The following is an 18677-nucleotide window of genomic DNA, read 5'->3' as shown; positions in this document are numbered from 1 at the left end:
TTATTATCCTTCCTATACGGATCTTCCGTATATTCTTGCCACCTTTTCTTGATCTCTTCTGCTTCTGTTACGTCCTTGCCATCTTTGTTTTTGATCATACCCATTTTTGCCTGGAATTTACCTCCGAGGTTTCACATTTTCTGGAAGAGGTCTCTTGTCCTTCCTATTCTATTATCTTCTTCCGCTTCCACGCATTCCTTGTTTAAAAATAATTCCTTATCTCTTCTGGTTAACCTCTGGAATTCTGCATTTAATTGGGCATATCTCCCGCTATCACTGTTGCCTTTTGCTTTCCTTCTTTCTTGGGCTGCTTCCAGTGTCTCAGCAGACAGCCATCTTGCCTTCTTGGTTTTCTTTTTCTTTGGGATGTTTTTTGTTGCTGCCTCCTGAACAATGTTGCGAACATCTGTCCATAGTTCTTCCAGGACCCTATCTACTAAATCTAGTCCCTTAAATCTACTCTTCACCTCCACTGCGTATTCATGAGGAATATTAGTGAGCTCACATCGGACTGCTCTGTGGGGCTTCCCTATTCTCTTTAGTCTGATTCTAAATTGTGCAATAAGAAGTTCGTGATCTGAACTACAGTCAGCTCCAGGTTTTGTTTTTACTGACTGTATAGATGTCCGCCACCTTTGGCTACAAAGGATTTAGTCAATCTGATTTCGGTGTCAACCATCTGGTGAAGTCCATGTATAAAGTTGTCTTCTATGTTGTTGAAAGAGAGTGTTTGTTATGCACAATGAGTTGTCTTGGCAAAATTCTATCAGCCTACATCCCGCTTCATTTTGTTCTCCCAGACCATGCTTGCCTGTAATTCCAGGTGTCGTTTGACTACCCACCTGAGCATTCCAGTCTCCTGTAATGAAACTAACATCTCTTTTTGACATATTGTCCAGTAGGTGGTGCAGATCCTCATAGAACTGATCTATTTCTGCTTCTTCAGCATCTTTGGTTGGAGCGTATATTTGGATCACTTTGATGTTAAATGGCTTACTCTGAATTCGAATGGAGATCATTCTGTCATTTTTTTGGATTGTATCCAAGCACTGCTTTAGCCACTTTGGTCCTCTTGTCCACAGTAGTAGATCTGGTGGTTATCTGATGTGAAGTGGCCCATTCCAGCCCATTTCAGTTCACGGACACCCAAAAATTTAAATATGTCTATATTTAATCTTGACATCTCCCCAATAACCACATCCAATTTGCCCTGGCTCATAGATCGTACATTCCAGGTTCCTATGGTGTGTTGATCTTTAGAACATCGGATTCGTCGTTCACCACCAGCACAGTTGGCCGCTAGCCATCCTAGCCCCATCACTTCTGGGGCTAGTTGAACTTATCCTCTGTTCCTCCCCAGTAGCTTTCTGACCATCTTCCGACCTGGGAGTCCCATCTTCCGATGCTATACCGACATATCTCTGGTTGTACTGATCCACTGAATTTTCACGGCAAGAATACTGTTGCCATTACCTTCCCCAGGGATTATAGTTAGTCTGACCTCTCTGCCATGACCTTCGCGTCTCGGGTGTCCCTTCACAGTTTAGCTCATGGCGTCATTGAGGTGCTCAAGCTGCAGCACCGTGACAAGGTAACGATCTCCTTTGCCTTGTTTAAAAGGTCCACAGATTGCTTTTGTTGTTGTTCAGTCATGTCCGACTCTTCGTGACCCCATGGACCATAGCATGCCAGGCCTTCCTGTCCTCCTCTCTCTCCCGAAGTGTGCTCAAGGTCATATTCATTGCATCGGTGATGCTATCTAGCCATCTCATCCTCTGCTGTCCCCTTCTCCTTTTCCTTCAATCCCATAGATTGCTATGAGACAAACTTTTCCAGTGGCACTCCCTTCCACTTTATCAGTTATAAGCAAACAGATGTTGAATCTTATAAGTTGTCCTGTCTGAAATCCAAAAAGAAAAAAGAAAAAGTAGCTGGCTATGTTATTAACATAGCCATAATTCCAAGTGCCACTGTTGTCCCAGTTCCTGCTAGTGGGAGGAAGAAGTATTTTTTTACTAGGGGCAAAAAAAGAAGAGGGGCAGGGGGAAGAAAAGGGAAAAACAGTGACTCACCAATTAGAATAATGCCGAGGAATGAAGTGTGGCAAGTCATGGCAATGGAGTCACTAATGGTCAGTTTTGTGAAGAACCCAGTTAATTTTACAATGTCTGATTGTCAGTTGCAGAAATTAAAATAAAAAATTCACATGGAAATGTGGAGCTGGGCAGACCTAAATAAGTGCCAACGGGAGGGACCCATCACTGCCACAGTGCTACTGCTAGTGATGTTGCACAAGCATAAACCAATGCTTGGGCGATTAATAAATAATTAGCACTTGCTTAGGGCAATCAGAAAAAGATGCAGTTTGCTAGGGCAATGATTTACTGTGAAATTTGATGGCAAATCAATGCTGCTTTGTTGTCTCTGTGACTCACACAAATGGGTTATGTGTCTTTGCAGAACAGTCATTCAGAACATTCTACAGCTGAGCAGAGCTTTAAGTGGGAGCCTCCCCGCCCCTGCACATGCTCATGGCTCCCGCTTGCCGCTCCTTTCCTGTTCATCTGCCACAGCGATTGGCAACATTTGGACCGTTCTCTGTGTCTCATGGCCTTTTTTCAATTAAGATTGCAATGTTCCCCTCTTGGGACTGCTAGGAAAAGTTATTTCTCTTTCTTCTCTCCTTCCTATCTTGTCTTGAGCTTTTCCTTCTCTCCCCTTGGGGCACGTGTCCTACAAAGCCTTCTTCAAAAAGTGTACCCACTGTGGTGGGAAAATTTCTTTGATGGAAGGGACTGCAGGGCAATCATCCCTGGTATTAGGTACACCTTTTGCTGGCATTGGCTTGTCTTCAGACAACTGCTAGCAGTGACAGCTCAGGTTCGGCCCGGAACTTCAATGGCCACTGTCAAGACCAAGAAGGTCAGACTGGCCAAGTCTCGAAACAAGTTCTTCATTAACTCCTGGGTGCTGGGACTGAAAAACAAGAAAAAGAAGAGTGAACATAGAATTGAATCCGATGATGAACCAACGGGTATTCCCACACCAAAGTAATGGAGAATGAATCCAGGTGACAAACCATTCATATCAACCAACTTGAACTGCTAGCAGTTGCAAAATCTCTCAGGGCACTCGAGTAAATGATCATTGGATGGTCAGACCAAATTGCCACAGGCAACACCACTGTTGTCTTTTATGTCAACAAACAAAGGGGTACGAAGTCTCTCACCCACCTTTTCTCACATGGAACTTCTGAGACTGGTGCATCAGTCTATTCTATTCTTGCCTGGGGCTCTTGCCGTGACTCCTCTTGAATTGTGAACCATAGCCTGTTTTTAAATCTTGTATCGTGAACCTGGATCTCTGAGTGCTTTGAACCCCTAAAACTGTTCTAAGAGCTTCTGACTATGACTATGTATTTGCTTCTGGAATACTCCTTAAGGCCATTAGCTCTTCAGTTAATTGATTTGTAACTTCTAAGATTAAGTGCCGTGACTTCTGAGGTGAAATCTTTGTCACCTGGTTTCCTTTGAATAAAGCTAAGCCACTGAATCTATGTCTCTGTCATCCTGTCCTATGGTGCATAAGCCAGGCACATCCAACACACCTTTAATCCCGCCAATGCTTTGCCAAGTGGGCTGTGTCAGCCATATTCCGTGCTTACCAGCTTGCACATTTTCAGGCTCCTCTACATGTCTGCACTCACTCAACTAGAGCCACGGCATCATCTGCTGCCTTTCTCTGGGGCACCCCACTTCCCCAGCGGTGCAGTGCTGCAAGGTGGGCTCAGCCTTTATCCTTCATTAAGCGTTATTGCCTGGACATCAGGGCTCACACTGGTGCAGCCTTTGGCAGGGTGGTTCTTTCTACAATCTCGCTCCTCTGATAGGTTTCTTGCTTTTCAGTCACCAATATGTGTGAGTCACAGAGACCATGACGAAAAAGGACAGGTTGCTTACCTGTAAATCTGGTTCTTGGAGTGGTCATCTGTGAACTCACATAACCCATCCTTGTCTCCACTTTGATGTCTCACTCTTCATTTATCTCTCACCTGTGGCGAACTGGGAACTGAGTGGCAAGTGGGAGCCATACCTGAAGTGTATGCAGAGAGGGGTGGGTGGGTGGCTCTCACACCTAAACTCTGTTCAGCTCTAGAATGATCCGAATGACTGTTCTGCATAGTGCATAGTCCATACGTGTGAGTTCACAGATTACCATTTAAATTACCATAGCAAACAGGTAAGCCACCTGTCCTTTTCCCCATTGCACTAGCAACCACTAGTTACATTGCACAAACATTGGTTTACGCTAGTGCAAAGTCGCTAGTGCTGGAACACAGTTGGATCCTAACCAATGTATTTTCAAATATAATGTTTGTAATAACTATGTAGGAGTACAGATTTTTAAAACAGTAGAATGATATCCATGTGTGCTTGGTAATTTAAAGGTGTGTGAAAGAATAATGACCCAGGTTTAAATATGCTCAGTATCCGAAGCAGTGTCAAAAGCCATAGAACCTGTCAGGGCTTCTGAAGCAAGTGTACTTGAACAGGAAGCCTCTTCAAACATGCTCAGCCTTACAAAGAAGACAAAGCAAGTACCATCGGCAGATGTTTCAAGTGAACCATGTTTGTACGATTTCCAAAAACCAGGTAAGTAACTCTATGGTTTTTCATTTGCTCTTGATTTGTTTTGGAGGGGAGGTTTTGACATACGCCCCTTCCTTCATTCTGTTTCACTTTAGTGTCATGCTATGGGGGGTTCACACAAACCAGTCAAGCTTTCCTCTTGTATGTACGTTGGTACATGTGTAGCGCCCTTCACATGGCTGGTGAATGCCCAGGCATCACTTGCCCATCATAGATGTGGGAAAAGATTGTGCTGCAGGGAGGGGAAGCTGTATGCGTTGCCCACTGCCATCTTCAAGGAATGCAATGGAAGAATGTGTTGAGAGGAAGTGCAGAAGGGGGCTCTGGTGGGTCTGGGCTGTTGGGAATAAGCCCCTCATATTTGAATGGCTGTTTGGCTCTGGTAGCAGGACTATGGAAAAAGCCATAGTGGCTTGCACATAGCTCTGAGTGATTGTAACAGAGTGTCAGTGTGATCTCCTTTATCTCCAAATCTTATTGTAATTGGGCTACAGAAAATCACTGTTAATTTCTTTTGTTGTTCTCTTTGTTTCCTGATATCGGTGTGTGTGTGTGTGTGTGTGTGTTGATAAAATTGTTCTAAAACTTAAAAAGTAAAAGCAACAACATCCAAACCTTCATGGGAGTAGCTTTAATAAATGGTTTTCTGCATGGTTTTGCTCCCATGCCATTTAGGATCTCAGTGGTAAAATGGATAATGTGTGCGATAAATCTAGGATAGCCCTACAATGTCTTTTTCAGATCTACAAAGATGCATGGGAGGAATTACTGATTTAATTTTGAATTGTGAAATACCAGCAGCTGAGTAAGTACAACTATCAGTATGTTCATACTTTCATTCTCCTGCAAAATCTCCTTGTCTTCTGACCCCTTAACTCTTGCAACTTCCTCTTTGACCCCTCTCTGCATGCCTATCTTTCTTGAAGCCATTGGTTGATCACCTGTAATGTCACAGTGGCGGTGTCATGACTCACAAAGCTATCATTGGCTTAACTGCTCTAATGTCACAGAAGACCTGGGCAGCCTTTGATCAAACAGCTAAATGCAACAGTATACCTTATGTAGTGTTTGGGAAGGAACCATTCCTTGATCTTAAGTATTCTAGAATGCACTCAGTTAATTTCAGAATAGTTCATTCTAATCTTTATACTGGTCTGGCAAGTATAAGCACTCACATGTATCAGCTCAACTTTTCAAAAGATTGTGTAATTGGGAAAAGGATTTTTAAACATCTGATTCTTAAATTAATTGATGATAGGAACCACTATGACTTCAAACCACTCTTCAGTTAGCTTAAGATTCAGATATTTAGAAAATACTTTAGAATGTATTTTCTTATATGTAGGGCATCGTGTGTGTTGTTTTTTTAAAAAACTTAGTTCTGCTAAATTGCATTGTTCCTTAACATACAACATCTTTGGTCCAGATATGTCAGCTTGCTGAATGATTATGTTGAGTCGGAGTTTTTTCTGATTGATGGTGATTCATTGTTCATCACTTGTGCAAGAGAACTAACATTACAGCAAGGACAAAACCTGCACTTCTTTTACCTGGTTGAACGTTTTCTCCTGGATTTAACAAGCAAAGGAGCAAAATATATCATTGTTTTCTTTAAGGTAAGAAGTAGATGATGTTTTACTATATGAACTGGTTTCTTCACTGAAGGAAGAAATGTGTAACTTGTTTAACTTAAGACAAAATCATTTATGTTAATATTGATCCTATTTAATCTAAAATCGATGTTCCATTAAGGCTGGTAAGTAGAATTTCTTCAGAGTGCTTTGAAATGGTCAGAAACCTTCATATATACATTTTTACAAGTGTATGACATTACATCCCACCTTTTCTTACTCAAAGAAGGTATACTCAAAGTGGTATACATCGTTCTCCCTACCTTTATCTTTTCAACAGCCCTGTGAGGTTGGTTAGGCTGAGAGATAATGACTGATCTAACGTCACCAGTTGAGCTTCACAGCTGAGTGGAAATTTAAACTCAGATCTCCCCAGTCCTAGTCCAACATTCTAACCACTACACCAAACTGGCTTTTAATTACATTTAAAAACAAACAAACACCCCCAGAAAATCCAAGTCTTGCTGATGGAGTGTTGCTAAAATGACTGGAAGCGAGAAGCTGTTAGCAACTAAATACTAACCCTTAATTTTTAAATTTGAGCATCTTTAGTTGTACCATATGGCTTCCTCCCTCTTGCACATTTTCAGCCTAGTCCTAACAGTTAAGTTGGAAATCAGAGGTGTACAAAATTATGCAGTGTGAAGAAAGTGGATAAGGATACAATTTTCTTCCTGTCTCATAATACTAGAAGCTGGGATCATCCCAGGAAGTTGAATGGTAGGAGATTCAGGACAGATAAAAGGAAGTGCTTCTTCATACCGGACATAATTAAACTATGGAAATCGCTACCACAAAATGCGGTAATGGTCAAGAATTTGGATGGTTTTAAAATAAGATTAGACAACTTAATGGAGGAAAAGGCTATCAATAGCTACTAGTCATGATGGCTATGTGCTACCTGCAGTGCCAGAAGCAATATGCCTAGGTACACCAGTTGCTGGGGAACATGAACAAGAGGATGCTATTGAACTCATGTCCTACTTGTGGGCTTCCCATAGACAGCTGGTTGGCCACTGTGTGAACAGAATACTAAACTAAATTGTTGATATATTGAGCATGACTCTTCCTATGTTCTTAAGTAACTCTCATCATCTCAGTGGCACTTACTTACAAGTAAGAGTGCTTGGGACATTACTAATTGTACTGTAGTCAGTGCGATCTGCTCAAAACATAAATTTTCGTGCAGTCGTCCTCAACCTAGTGTAAGTGATAGATACTACAAAGAGAGGCTCACAAGAGACACTGAAATGAAGTGGATGAGGTGTTGGATTAGGTCCAGGGATGACTAGTTCAGATAGTTTTGACCATGAGCTCAGTAATTATTTCTTGGTGTAAACTATGTCACTGAGTTGTTCTGAGGAAAATAAGTAACTGCTGCTATACACTACCCTGAACACCTTGGAATAAATGTGGTTGAAGAAATAAAATAATGGTTGTAGGTGTTGCTCTTGGACCTTTGAGCAAGCATGTACTCTTCTTGTGAGTGGAAAGTGAACTGCTTTATCCCATCCAGTTAACTTACCTGACTTTGAACATGCTAAAAAGCCCTAGAAAAATGTTCAAGAAATCCTGGTAAGTTTTCCTAACACTCTAACATAGTTAAAAGGTGTAAGGTCAAAAACACTCTTGGTTAATATCGAACAAAAATGTATTACTGTGAAAATGTAACTACTTGGTCTGAAATTATCTAGTCCTGGGGAGGCAGAGCCCATTGATAGCCAGAGAGGCAGAAGGTCAAGTTAGCAGTTGGAGCAAATGGTGAGAACAAGAACCAAGTAAGCAGACAGAGTCCAATCTATGATCAAAGCCCCAGAGAGCAAGGAAAGGCAAAGGATACAGGCAGAATACAGTTGGAAGATACAGAGCCCAGACAACAAAGGCAGTCAGATGCAGAACATTCAGGTCAGGTCACTGGGAGACGGCTATTTGTTCTAGTAACGGGTTAAACTATTCACCATGTTGGGTACACACTGTGAATGTGACTCAAGATGTATGGCAGAAATGCAGCTAAAGTAAAAACCTATGCTTAAAGCAGCCTTCTCCAACCTGGTGCCCTCCAGATGTGTTGGATTACAATTTCCATCATCCCAACATCTGGAGGGCACAAGGTTGGGTAAGGCTGCTTAAAAGTGCTATTTCTGGATCAGTTTCCCATGACCATGGGTCTTGTGAAAGATGGTGAACAGTTATAAGCATGTGCATTAAAGCACATGCTTAACATACTGTGCAGTTTGATAGCCTCAGCTGCAACCGAGCCTTTATATTCCTCCTGGCCCTGGCTACCTCCTCCCAGGCTCTAATCCTTGTCAAGAAGTGAAGAACTTTAAAGGGCTCCTTGGGCCCAGAGCTGCCCATTCCACCACCTGTCCATCAGTTCCTGACTAGTGAATTGTCTGTGCCAGTGAGAGAGTACTGGGTAGCATGAGGCTCCTGGCATGGAAGGGCCCCGTTCCTTGGGGGAGACCATCTTTGGGGTGGGGGCAGTTCAAGGGTCTTGGGTTCTGTGGCTCTTGTCTGTCATGTAGGCCTGGATCCAACGTCTCTACAGCTGGCACTGGCTCTCCAGACCTGGCTGGCTCTTCCCCTTCTGTACCTAAGTGCTGGCTGTTGCTTGAGGTTGAGATCATAGCAGCCATCATGCACATTTATCTGTCAAGAGTAAATGTGACTAATTTTAGCGAGTACACTGTGCATGTAGCTCTATGGGGCTGCAGCATTAATGTAACTGATATTGCTATGAATGTTCTCTGGCAGTTATTGTGATCAATTCAGACGTATCATATACATCACATTTGTTTCTTACAGGATGCAGAACATCTATATTTCAGACGTCCTGATCTCCTTTCCTGGCGTACTGCGTTGATAGTTCATCTGAGGAACAATACTGAAACTGTAGTACATACTGAATTTTCTAACTGCTTAGACCACAGATGGAAGACATTTCTGGAAGAAAACTATCCATATTTTTTAATTATCTCTGATGAAGGGTTCGATCAATTGCAGACCAATTTTCTCCATATATTTATTATTCATACGTTGTCAAAAAGAATCAATGTTGTCCTTACTTCAGGCCAAGAATCAGATTCAACCAGAGTTTACGGGTACCATATCCACAGTCTGCATCGTCACCAGCATTTTTTTCAACAGGTGAATAGTTACAAATATAAATTTCCCCTAAATTAAGGGAAGGCATTAAGCAACTCATGGATGGCAAGTCTTGGAGCATCTCTATACCAGCCTAAAATCCCGCATTTCAAACGGGGCTTTCTGCTTCCATTTTAATTGCAGGATCACCATGGACTCCCTTTACACGCGCTCCCCTTTCCCCCTTATCTGAGTCTTCCATATGTTTAATTGCTCTAGCTCCTGTTCTTGTGGCTTTTCCTTTTTCATGGAGGGAACTCAAGCGGAACACAAACGGGGTAATGTGATATCTCATTATCTCCGTTCTATTTAAAAAGGAAATAAAGGTAATTTAGTGCAGGAGATGCTCTGGAGGTTAGCGACGTCATCTAAAGGGCCTGCAAACTTCCGTGAGTGAGCAGTCTCAAAGCAGGATAAAATCTCCGTGTGAAGAAGCTCTTAGATTCAGAGACAACAACCCTGAGTCACTTCCTTGGTGATTACTCCCCCCCATTATTTTTAGGGGTGGAGGATCAGAACAGGGTAGCATTTTCCACTTTTTCAATAGGTGTGGTTTATCTTAGAAACCAATAGGTGTGGTTTCTCTTAGTTATAATTGGGGGGAAAGAGGGAAATGTTCCTTGAATAAAAACATATTTTGAATGTCTTATTTTATTCTGACACGCCATCTGTCCCATTTCAATGCTGGCAAGGGCCTTGGGCAGGGCACAGATAGTCCCAGGAGTTGTAGCGAGAGAGCAACCAGTTCAGTCCAGGGTCATGCACAGGAATTCCAAGGAGGTTTTGCAGGCACAGGCGGAGGCGAGGTCAAAGCAGTCCAAAGGTTAGTTCACAAGTGTCAAGGCCAGTCAGGGGGTGTCTGAAAGTGTCGTGCAGGTGGATAGCCGAGGGTCTAGGAGCCTGTCAGGTCTGGTGTCTTGAAATGTAAAGTAGGGTTAAGGCGCCATTGTTTGCAGCAGAGAGCTGGCGTGGGCTGGGCTGGGCTGATTTATAGCTGGTTGACAATCAGCACAGTTGGCTAATTAGGTCAGCATGTTGCTTTTAAGGGAGGCTCCACACTGTGACTTCCTTTTATTCTTTTGCTGCTCCCGTCTGAATCTATGCTGTTCAGAGGGATGGATTATCTCAGGCTCTGCTTCCAGCATTTGGGGAAATTCAGGAACTGCTCTAGAGGGGCCAAGTTGCTCCTGTAATGTTTCCAGGGGAGGACTGTCAGCCAAGGCCTTCTGTTCCTTGCTTAGCTCTGGCTGGGCCCATTGTGCTGGCTCTCCTCTTCTTCCTCAGATGAATTTTCCTCCAGGTAGGGCATGACACTATCCTTGAAAATGAGCGCATTGAACATGTCAAGTGAGTATCTCATTGCCATCCTGGGGGTTACTACTGAGTAAAGGGTTGTGAAACTTAAGTAAAAAAGCAGTTTAAACAACATTATAGACGGTTGTAGGAAATTAATATTGGGCACTAGAATTTGTGATGATTAGCACTGGCAATTACTGCCAAAAGCACCCCTCCCACTTGCTGATTTCCCCCTATACATTATTTATTTAAGTACATTTTTATTCCCACATTTGTTATTCATCACAATTTATTAGTTCTGATGGATTTCTTCCATCAAGGAAATCAAAGCAGCATACATGGCATTTTTCGGGCAGTCTTGCATCCAGGCACTGACCAAACCAAGACTGGTTTAACTTCAGCAAGAAGGCGGAATTATCAGGACTCTTTTTTTTTTTTTAGTCACTCGAGGGTATTACAATTAATATAGTTGTGTGATGACTACTTCACGTAATCAGGAGTTCTATGCGATCAGGGCTCCCGGTCATATGAAGCGGCCTACACAAGTACAGGCATCTCCCACTTCCGGCCTTTGCTTAACATGTGGAGGTCAGAGGTGGAGCTGGGCAGGCACAACATCAGGCAGTGTAGTGGTGTGTCCCATCTACCCCTTATTTATGCAGGACTAGCGCTCAGGTGAAATGGTTGTCCAAAATAATGAACAGAAAACTGAATTACATTTATTTGAAAATCAGTGAGACTTAGAAGTTACAGCTTTGGCTGGGTTGTGTACAGTACTTGTGCCCATTGTGTTTTTTTATTTTATTTTAAGCATGCAGCTATGGTAAAACATTACTATCAATCACTGATTAAGTACTTGAAGGAATCCAGTACAAAAGCATGCATTTCTCTTTCTGGATGTCCAAGTCTGGAGACTTTGACAGCAAAGGTAACAGTACTTTCCTAAATTCTTTTAACAAGCACTCCCATTGTTGTTGTTATCATCACTTAATATTTCTAACATGCTCAAAATATATAGTAAGTATAATAGAGATTTAAAAGAGACATGGGTGCAATCCCATGTTGCAGTCTAATTAAAAGAGCAATCCTATGGTCCCCTGGGCATCCCAGGGAACTGTAGGATGGCTTGTAAAACCCCTCCGAGACCTCGGAAAGGGGAGTCGGAGGTCCAACCCCAGACCCCACCCCCTCACAGCTTGTGTGGAGAGAAGCGCGTCGGCTGCCTCTCTGGGGTTGGAAAAGTGACCTCAGGAGGAGGAAAGAGGGCAGTGAGGGGAAACTGGAGAGGCCAGGATATGAGTTATCCTGAGCCTCCTTCCTTCCCCTTCCTAAGTGCCCTCACTAGACAGGCTGGAAAGCCTGTTCAGCATAAATGACTGCTGCTCCTCCCGCCCTACAGGCTTCAGCCTGGCAAGGCATAGGAAATGTGGAAGCCTCCGAGTTTGGGGGCTTTTGAGCAGCAAGGGTGCAATCCTATGCATGTTCAGACAGAAAGAAGTCCTACATCTTCCAGCATGCCCCAGCCAGCCATGTTGCCTGGGGGATGCCAGAAGTTATAGGTCTTTTTTGTCTAAACATGCATAAAATTCCACTATAAGAAACTAAAGAAAGGGGATGTGGGACATGTTTGGTGGAAGAAACGATCAAGTTAAAAAGTGAGAGAGAGAGAGAGGAAAGAGAAAATGGCAGCTTCCCATGTACTTTTTTCTACCTACATTGTTTAAATGAAATGGGAAGGGGACCCAAATGAACAGCAGCAAATGCTGCAGGTACAAATGCTTTCATTAAAGATTCAGCTAAAAACACAAAGATGTTATCTTTGAGTAGTACTAGTTTCTTCACATATGGAGAAACCATGTAAGCTGCCAAGTGTAGTTCACTAAAACTGATTTTTAAAAATCCATTTCTCAATTAAATTTTAAAAGGAAAAAATATGTACTAATCTTTCTGTATTTGAAATGTCAGGTTCATACAAAACTCATCCAACTACAGAAGGAAATAGATCTTCGGTATGTCGTCTGTGCCGTCACATGTTCACTGGTCCTGGAAATGTACAGTCAGGTACTTTAAAGCCAAACTCTTTCTACAAAACAGATGAGTTAAGTACTAAAATAAGTGACAGTGCAATCCTGTGATCAATGGGGTTTACTCCTGAGTAAATATATTTAGGATTGTAGGCTTATTTCACTTAGTCCTTGCAGTTAATATTCCTGTATGCACTTGTTTCTTCTGTCCCTTCCTTCCTACTGTTATCAGTACTTCCATGACGATTGCCTAGCCAGTTATCTCTCCATCTCCATCCTTAGAGGTCCTATGCCAGTACCAGACCAGACTCTGTGGTGCTAGCATGGAAACTGTATGTACAGTTGGATTGATCTACATAGTAAGCAGCATACAAGTGTTGCTGTCTCTACATAGAGCTGCTGCCGGCACCCCCCTCCCCCCAAAACAAGTATTTTTCAATAGCGCCGATGTGATGGTCATAATACTCGAACTGCCTCTTTATGAAAGGAGGTTGAATGAGTGGTCACCCTGCAGCTTCAGGCATACCTAGTTACTATCAGTTCCCTGGACCTTTTAGAAAGTTCAGTCCTCTTAAGCAAGTGTCACTAGCTCAATTTCTCAATGACGGATTGATGTTTAAGGCACAGAGGCAGAGATAGTTAAAACCTTGAGAACCCTGCCCATAGAGAAGTTTGCCAAGTCCAACCCTGAGCATGTGCCCTGCTAAGGCTGGGTCAGACTAGGGATCTTGGAGCAATCTGTCTGGGGAGTGGACTTCACTGAGCTTTCATCAGCTCAGTCCCCTGGACATTTCCCCATGAGCTGGCCCAACTCAATTTGCGTCGAGTCATGTCAGTTTGTGGGTTTTCTGGGGGTTTTATTTGTGTAAATAGAAATGTGCACAAATTGCAGCCCAAATTTGTGCAAACTATGCCAAATTCAGGATGAAATTTGCAGAAATGATGCAAATTATGGCTGCAATTGGTGCAAATTTCTATTTGTGCAAAAAAAAAAAAAACCCTGGAAAAAAATCCTGGATTTTGGGAAAAAACATGGCTCAGCTTGCAAATGCAAGCTGTGTCAGAGGTGCCACAGAAATCCGGCAAGTCCCAGGAGGGCTGGATTTCCCAGTGATGGACATCCCTAGGTCAGACTCAGTGTGAAGGCAATTAAGGGGCAAATCCAGTGGTGAGTCTATAAATGGGTAAAAGGACAAGCACATAGGTATAAGTCCAGCAAAAGAGCAGATTTAGGCAGGAGTAGTCCATAACAGGTAGTGGTCAAAGTCACGGTATTGCCAGTCCAGAGGAGAGTTCCAAGAGAGAGGTCTGAGGCGTGGTCAAAGTCCAAACACAGGTAAGCAATCAGATATAAACACAGTCCAAGAAGTAGAGTCAAGCGGGTTTTGGAAGTGTTGTGAGCTTTTCTGTTTTCTGCTCCTTTTGGTGGATGGGCAGAAGGTAATACTTGTTCTGTTTTCCTCTGATAAAAAATATTAAAAGAACTGTAATGGTCTCCAAGTACTTTGGCTGGAAATGTCAGTTACTAATGATGAGGTCTTTAGGCTCTAACTTCAGGTTTGCTCATTGATATGAATCGGGCTTTCTTCCAAGCACTTGGTATCTAGAACTGAGCTATAAATAAATAAAAACAAGGGAGCAGTTCTTGAGGGCACTTGATAGTAGAGCTTGACTTGTTTATATTTGCAGAATAAAAGATGAAAAATGGAAGTCAAGTCCTCTCCCAAAATATGATTTGTAGGATATTTCATGAATTTTTCTTTCTTTGTCTTTGCTTGTCAAAGGAGAATGCAAAAACAGCATTAACGCAGCAAGAAGCTGGAGCCCTCATTAGGATGTATTGCCTCAGTGTGGTTTTTCTACAGCATTTGCCCCTTTCGCAACGAGCTCGGGTTAGAGTCATCGATGTCTGCTGGAAGAAGGAAATATTAACATTTATACAACAGGTGGACATTGCAATGAATATTTCTAATATATCACTGTATTAATGTCGGCTTCCTTTTTAAAATGATCTTAATCAAGGATTAGCTGAAGCAGAGTGCTGATTTTGTGACCATTTTTGTGACCCCAAATTCAGAGTATATGTCAAATGGGTGGAGAGAGAAAAATATGATTCTGGGACACAATATAGCCTGGGATTTGGGTACATGTTAGCATCACTGAGGACAAATGAAGCCCTCACATTGCCCTCACTCTGCATGGACTGAGGAAGAAGGAACCTTGGTTGTTGTCAAGACAATTGTGCCAAAGCCTCCCCTTTCCTCCGTCCAGAGGGACAGTAATAGGAGGGCTTCCTGTGCTCTGCATCGTTGGCTGCCACATTGCAAGATCTGACTGGCTGTGTGCTTTAATTTCATCATGCTAATCCCTGATTGCTTGCCAAGCTTTATGCTGTCGTGCTTTTCAAAAGGGGGTGGGGGAGCTAAACGTTTTAATGGTGAAAAGAAGTTTTCAGACAACTTAGGACAAAGTAATGAATGGACTCATTTTAATGGGTGCTCTGTATGCCACTTTTTAATCTTTTTAGTATAACTTAAACGTTAACACATTCTGAAATCCAGCTTTCCCAGAGTTAAACTTAAAGGCTGTTTGTTAATTGAATACACATACATTTAAATTTTGGAATTACGTTGTTACAAGTTTTGCATCTGCTTCCAACATGCTGCTGAGAAGCCATCAGTTCTGCATATAAAGTTGACGATTGTGGACAGGCTTATCAATGAAGAACTCCATGCACAGTACCTCTAATCATGTTTCTGTGGGCTCCTAGGAGCTCAGCAAGCTTTCCCAGTCTTTATTTTTCTCTTTCCCATCTGACAAGACTGTAATTGCTGTGGGTCTTCATATCTGTGGCATTAAGACAAACATTCTTGGAGAGGGAATTTCATTAAATGTGGGCTCTTGTGGCCATAAAAATGAATTTTGCACTTTCAGAGGAAAAAAAAACTCATAGGGTACCGCTTCTGTGGAGTCTTAACATCTGCAGCTCAGATGGAAGTTTATTATTAATTTGTATTGATTTAAAATAACTTTTAGGCCACCTTTATAAGGGTGAAGCTCTCCCAGGGCGGCGTACAAGATAAAAGAAACGGTACGCATGGATTTGTACAAATAAAACAGTACAATAACATTTAATAAAAATAGTGTTTACAAATAAATGCAGATCGCAAAGGAGAGAAATGGGTTCTCAGGATGCAAGACAGAATGTATTATAAGAAGCCCAACGTGTTTCGGCCTTTTTTCTTATTTTAGGCCTTCTTCAGGGGGTAAAGAAAAAAGTCTGCAGAATTTTTTCAGCAAAAGATTGTCTCCTACTGGCGACTGCTCCAAAATTAAGAAAAGTCCAAGCCCTGCAACAAAGGGGCCTGACAAATCTATCTTGTACTTACCAACCTAACCACCTTTGGTGGCAGGCAAGTGAGAAGGGGCCCTGTAGATGATCTCAGAGTGTGGGCAGGCTGGTACGGGTGAAGGTGTTTTATTCTTTCCATTTTGCATATTGGCACACTGCACCATATGAATGGAATCAATTTTGTATATTCTACTGAGATTCTTCTTGCATATACTTCTTCACCTTTTAGCATAAACTCTGCGAATGTCACGTTCTGAAACATCTTGCCACTCGAAATTCAGGGAACGTGGATCTTTCTGCCTTGCCTGATTTAAGTGATGATCTCTTGTGGAAGAACATTGCATTTTATTATGAAGCAGAACAAGGCCCAGGTATTTCATATTAAGTAATTTACAATGTAATCCTGTACCCACTTCCTTGGTAAGCCCCACTGACCTCAGTGGAACTTACTTCTGAGTAGACACTATAGGATTGCATTGTTAACATTTTAGACCCAGGCTTTTCATAGTGTGATGCACACCTTTTGTGGAGGTGTGGAATGTTGATAAGATAGGCAAAGGCTAGTTACATAGATCTCTTCCTTGGTCTAGGAAGCAGGTTCTTCCTTTTTTATGTATCCCAATGAGTACAGTGTCACTGGGGATTGACAGCAGTGTAGGCCAATACAAAAACTCATTGTTCTCTTTCATAGAACCTGTTCTTCAGAGAACTTAGTATGGGATGTTTATACTGGGACAGTTTGGAGGTCATGATAAACCATGGTTCATGCACTCCCCCTCCCCTCTCCTCCAGCTTGGATGCAAGGAGGAGATGGGAAGCTGTTGCTTCCATTTTTTATTAACTGCATTTTAGTGTTACATCTAAACTCTAAACTCTAATCTTAATGATGGTTTTAACTATATTTTTCTTAGGGTTTGATTTGGATATAGGAACAATAATGAAAAGAGACTATGAACTTTTGTGGAAACATATTACAGTACTATCTGAAACATGTAATATTGGACCACCTTTTCCAATACAAATAACGTCCAACCATTTTCTTGAAGAGAAACGTTCAACTACCACAGGTAACAACGTGCAGAGCTATGTTGCCATATAATATAATTCTATTTCTATATTTTATATACAACAGCTTATTGATAAAATATTGATACCATTTCATATAATAAAATCATATAATTTCATAAAAGTTACTGTTGAAATATCATACTGTCAGCCAGCCTTTTTAATCTGAAGTAAGTCTTGCTGTTTTCAGTGGGGTTTATTCCTAGGAAAGTTTGTATAGGATTGTGGATTAAGGTTCACTTCTGCAAACAAACAGCAAACAAATATGAATCTATATGCATGATCTGCTCATCAGAAACTCGCCACTTTATGACATATTTAGATGTGCCAATTCGCTGTAAACACTTTATTGACTTTGCCTTAATATACACAAAAAGAGAGCTCTAAATCATATTACAAGTTACATGTATGAGAGAAAGTCCGGGTCCCTTACTCACCAGGGGTCCCAGTTTGCCGTGGCATGGGTGCTAGGCCAGGAAGGCTGTGAAGGAGGGAGTCCAAGGCTGTGGACAGCTGCTTATGGCTGCACCCCCTGCAGTCCAATCAGTGGCACTGGCTGGGCTTGCAGGGGGCGGGGCTGAAGGAGTGACCTGGAGGGACGAGTTTTCCCTCCAGTTTGCTTCTCGGCTACTTCAAGAGGTTGCGGCTCAGTCCCCTTCCCTACTCTGCTGCCTCGGACTTGCCCAACCCACCTTGCTGTAAGTAAGGTGGGTTGGGCACCTAGTTGTCTAGTGCTATGGACTGCTGTCAGCTGCTGGTTGATGGGGCTGGGAAGGAATTTTACCTGGGGACCAGCTGGTTCGTTTCACAGGGTTTTCTCCTTCCTCATAGCAATGTAAGTTTGTTTAACAGTCAATTATTAAGCGTCATCGTCACAAGTTTAGTGTGGGTGGCATTGGGCTGGATCCAAGTCAAGAGGAAAGGGGGTACACACCCCACTCCCCAGTGAAAGGGGGGTCCCTGGGGGTGGGCTACAGGGCTCCGGCCCAGCTTGAGGGCTTAGCATGCTGCTCCACTCCCAGGGGAGAAACATTTGAATGGTCCACATCATGGCATGGTTAACCCCATGTGCTGGCCAAACCTCCCCTTTAGGGCCTCCCAGTACTTGGGCTGGGATGTGAATCGGTCAGCAGGCAGGCTGGCGGATGATCGGATCCAGCCCTATACTACATCAAACTCTACGCTGTAGCCAATAAAGTTGGGGCCAGTTTATAACCCAATACTGTCTCTGTGTGGTTATTGGTAGACCTTCCTGGGGCGGCTGCCCAATAAGCGCTCCAGACGCAAGAGACAAACAACATGAGATAGTTTTTCTCAATTAACAGAGGTCTCTGACCATTATTAGCAAATGTAATCTGTGTACTTTTTAAGATGTTGGTTTACTGCCATCCTAATGCTATGCCTCTGCCTAGCAATGATTGCACATAGTTGCTTGTGGCCAGTATAATGCAGTGGCTCTTCAACTGGTTCAACCCTGCCTTGCTAAGTTTCCTGTCAGTTGCAATTCTCTTGA

At 42.6% G+C, this 18677-nt stretch overlaps 1 protein-coding gene across 15 annotated transcripts in view; it reads left to right on the top strand.

Annotated features, from left to right (window-relative positions):
• Positions 1-18677, top strand: part of DDX60 (DExD/H-box helicase 60) — a 98434-nt gene that overhangs the window by 25788 nt on the left and 53969 nt on the right. For 8 of the 15 annotated variants that reach the window (XM_084856407.1, XM_084856406.1, XM_084856403.1 and 5 more), the window contains 9 exons: positions 4448-4652; positions 5391-5454; positions 6076-6265; positions 9089-9430; positions 11535-11651; positions 12689-12784; positions 14532-14693; positions 16329-16470; positions 17011-17166. In XM_084856407.1, the coding sequence (XP_084712533.1) occupies positions 4568-4652; positions 5391-5454; positions 6076-6265; positions 9089-9430; positions 11535-11651; positions 12689-12784; positions 14532-14693; positions 16329-16470; positions 17011-17166 (1354 nt within the window). In that variant the 5' untranslated portion in view covers positions 4448-4567. Of the gene's footprint in view, positions 1-2646; positions 4653-5291; positions 5455-6075; positions 6266-9088; positions 9431-11534; positions 11652-12688; positions 12785-14531; positions 14694-16328; positions 16471-17010; positions 17167-18677 lie in introns of those variants that run through there. The other 7 variants (XR_014792119.1, XM_084856412.1, XM_084856400.1 and 4 more) reach the window with 3 other exon arrangements.

This window comes from Heloderma suspectum, chromosome 5 (assembly GCF_057233095.1).
Source record: "Heloderma suspectum isolate Gila_16-S chromosome 5, 16-S_ref, whole genome shotgun sequence".
Taxonomy (NCBI): Eukaryota; Metazoa; Chordata; class Lepidosauria; order Squamata; family Helodermatidae; genus Heloderma; species Heloderma suspectum.
The sequence above is the reverse complement of the archived record's forward strand: the minus strand, read 5'-3'. Positions and strand labels throughout refer to the sequence as shown.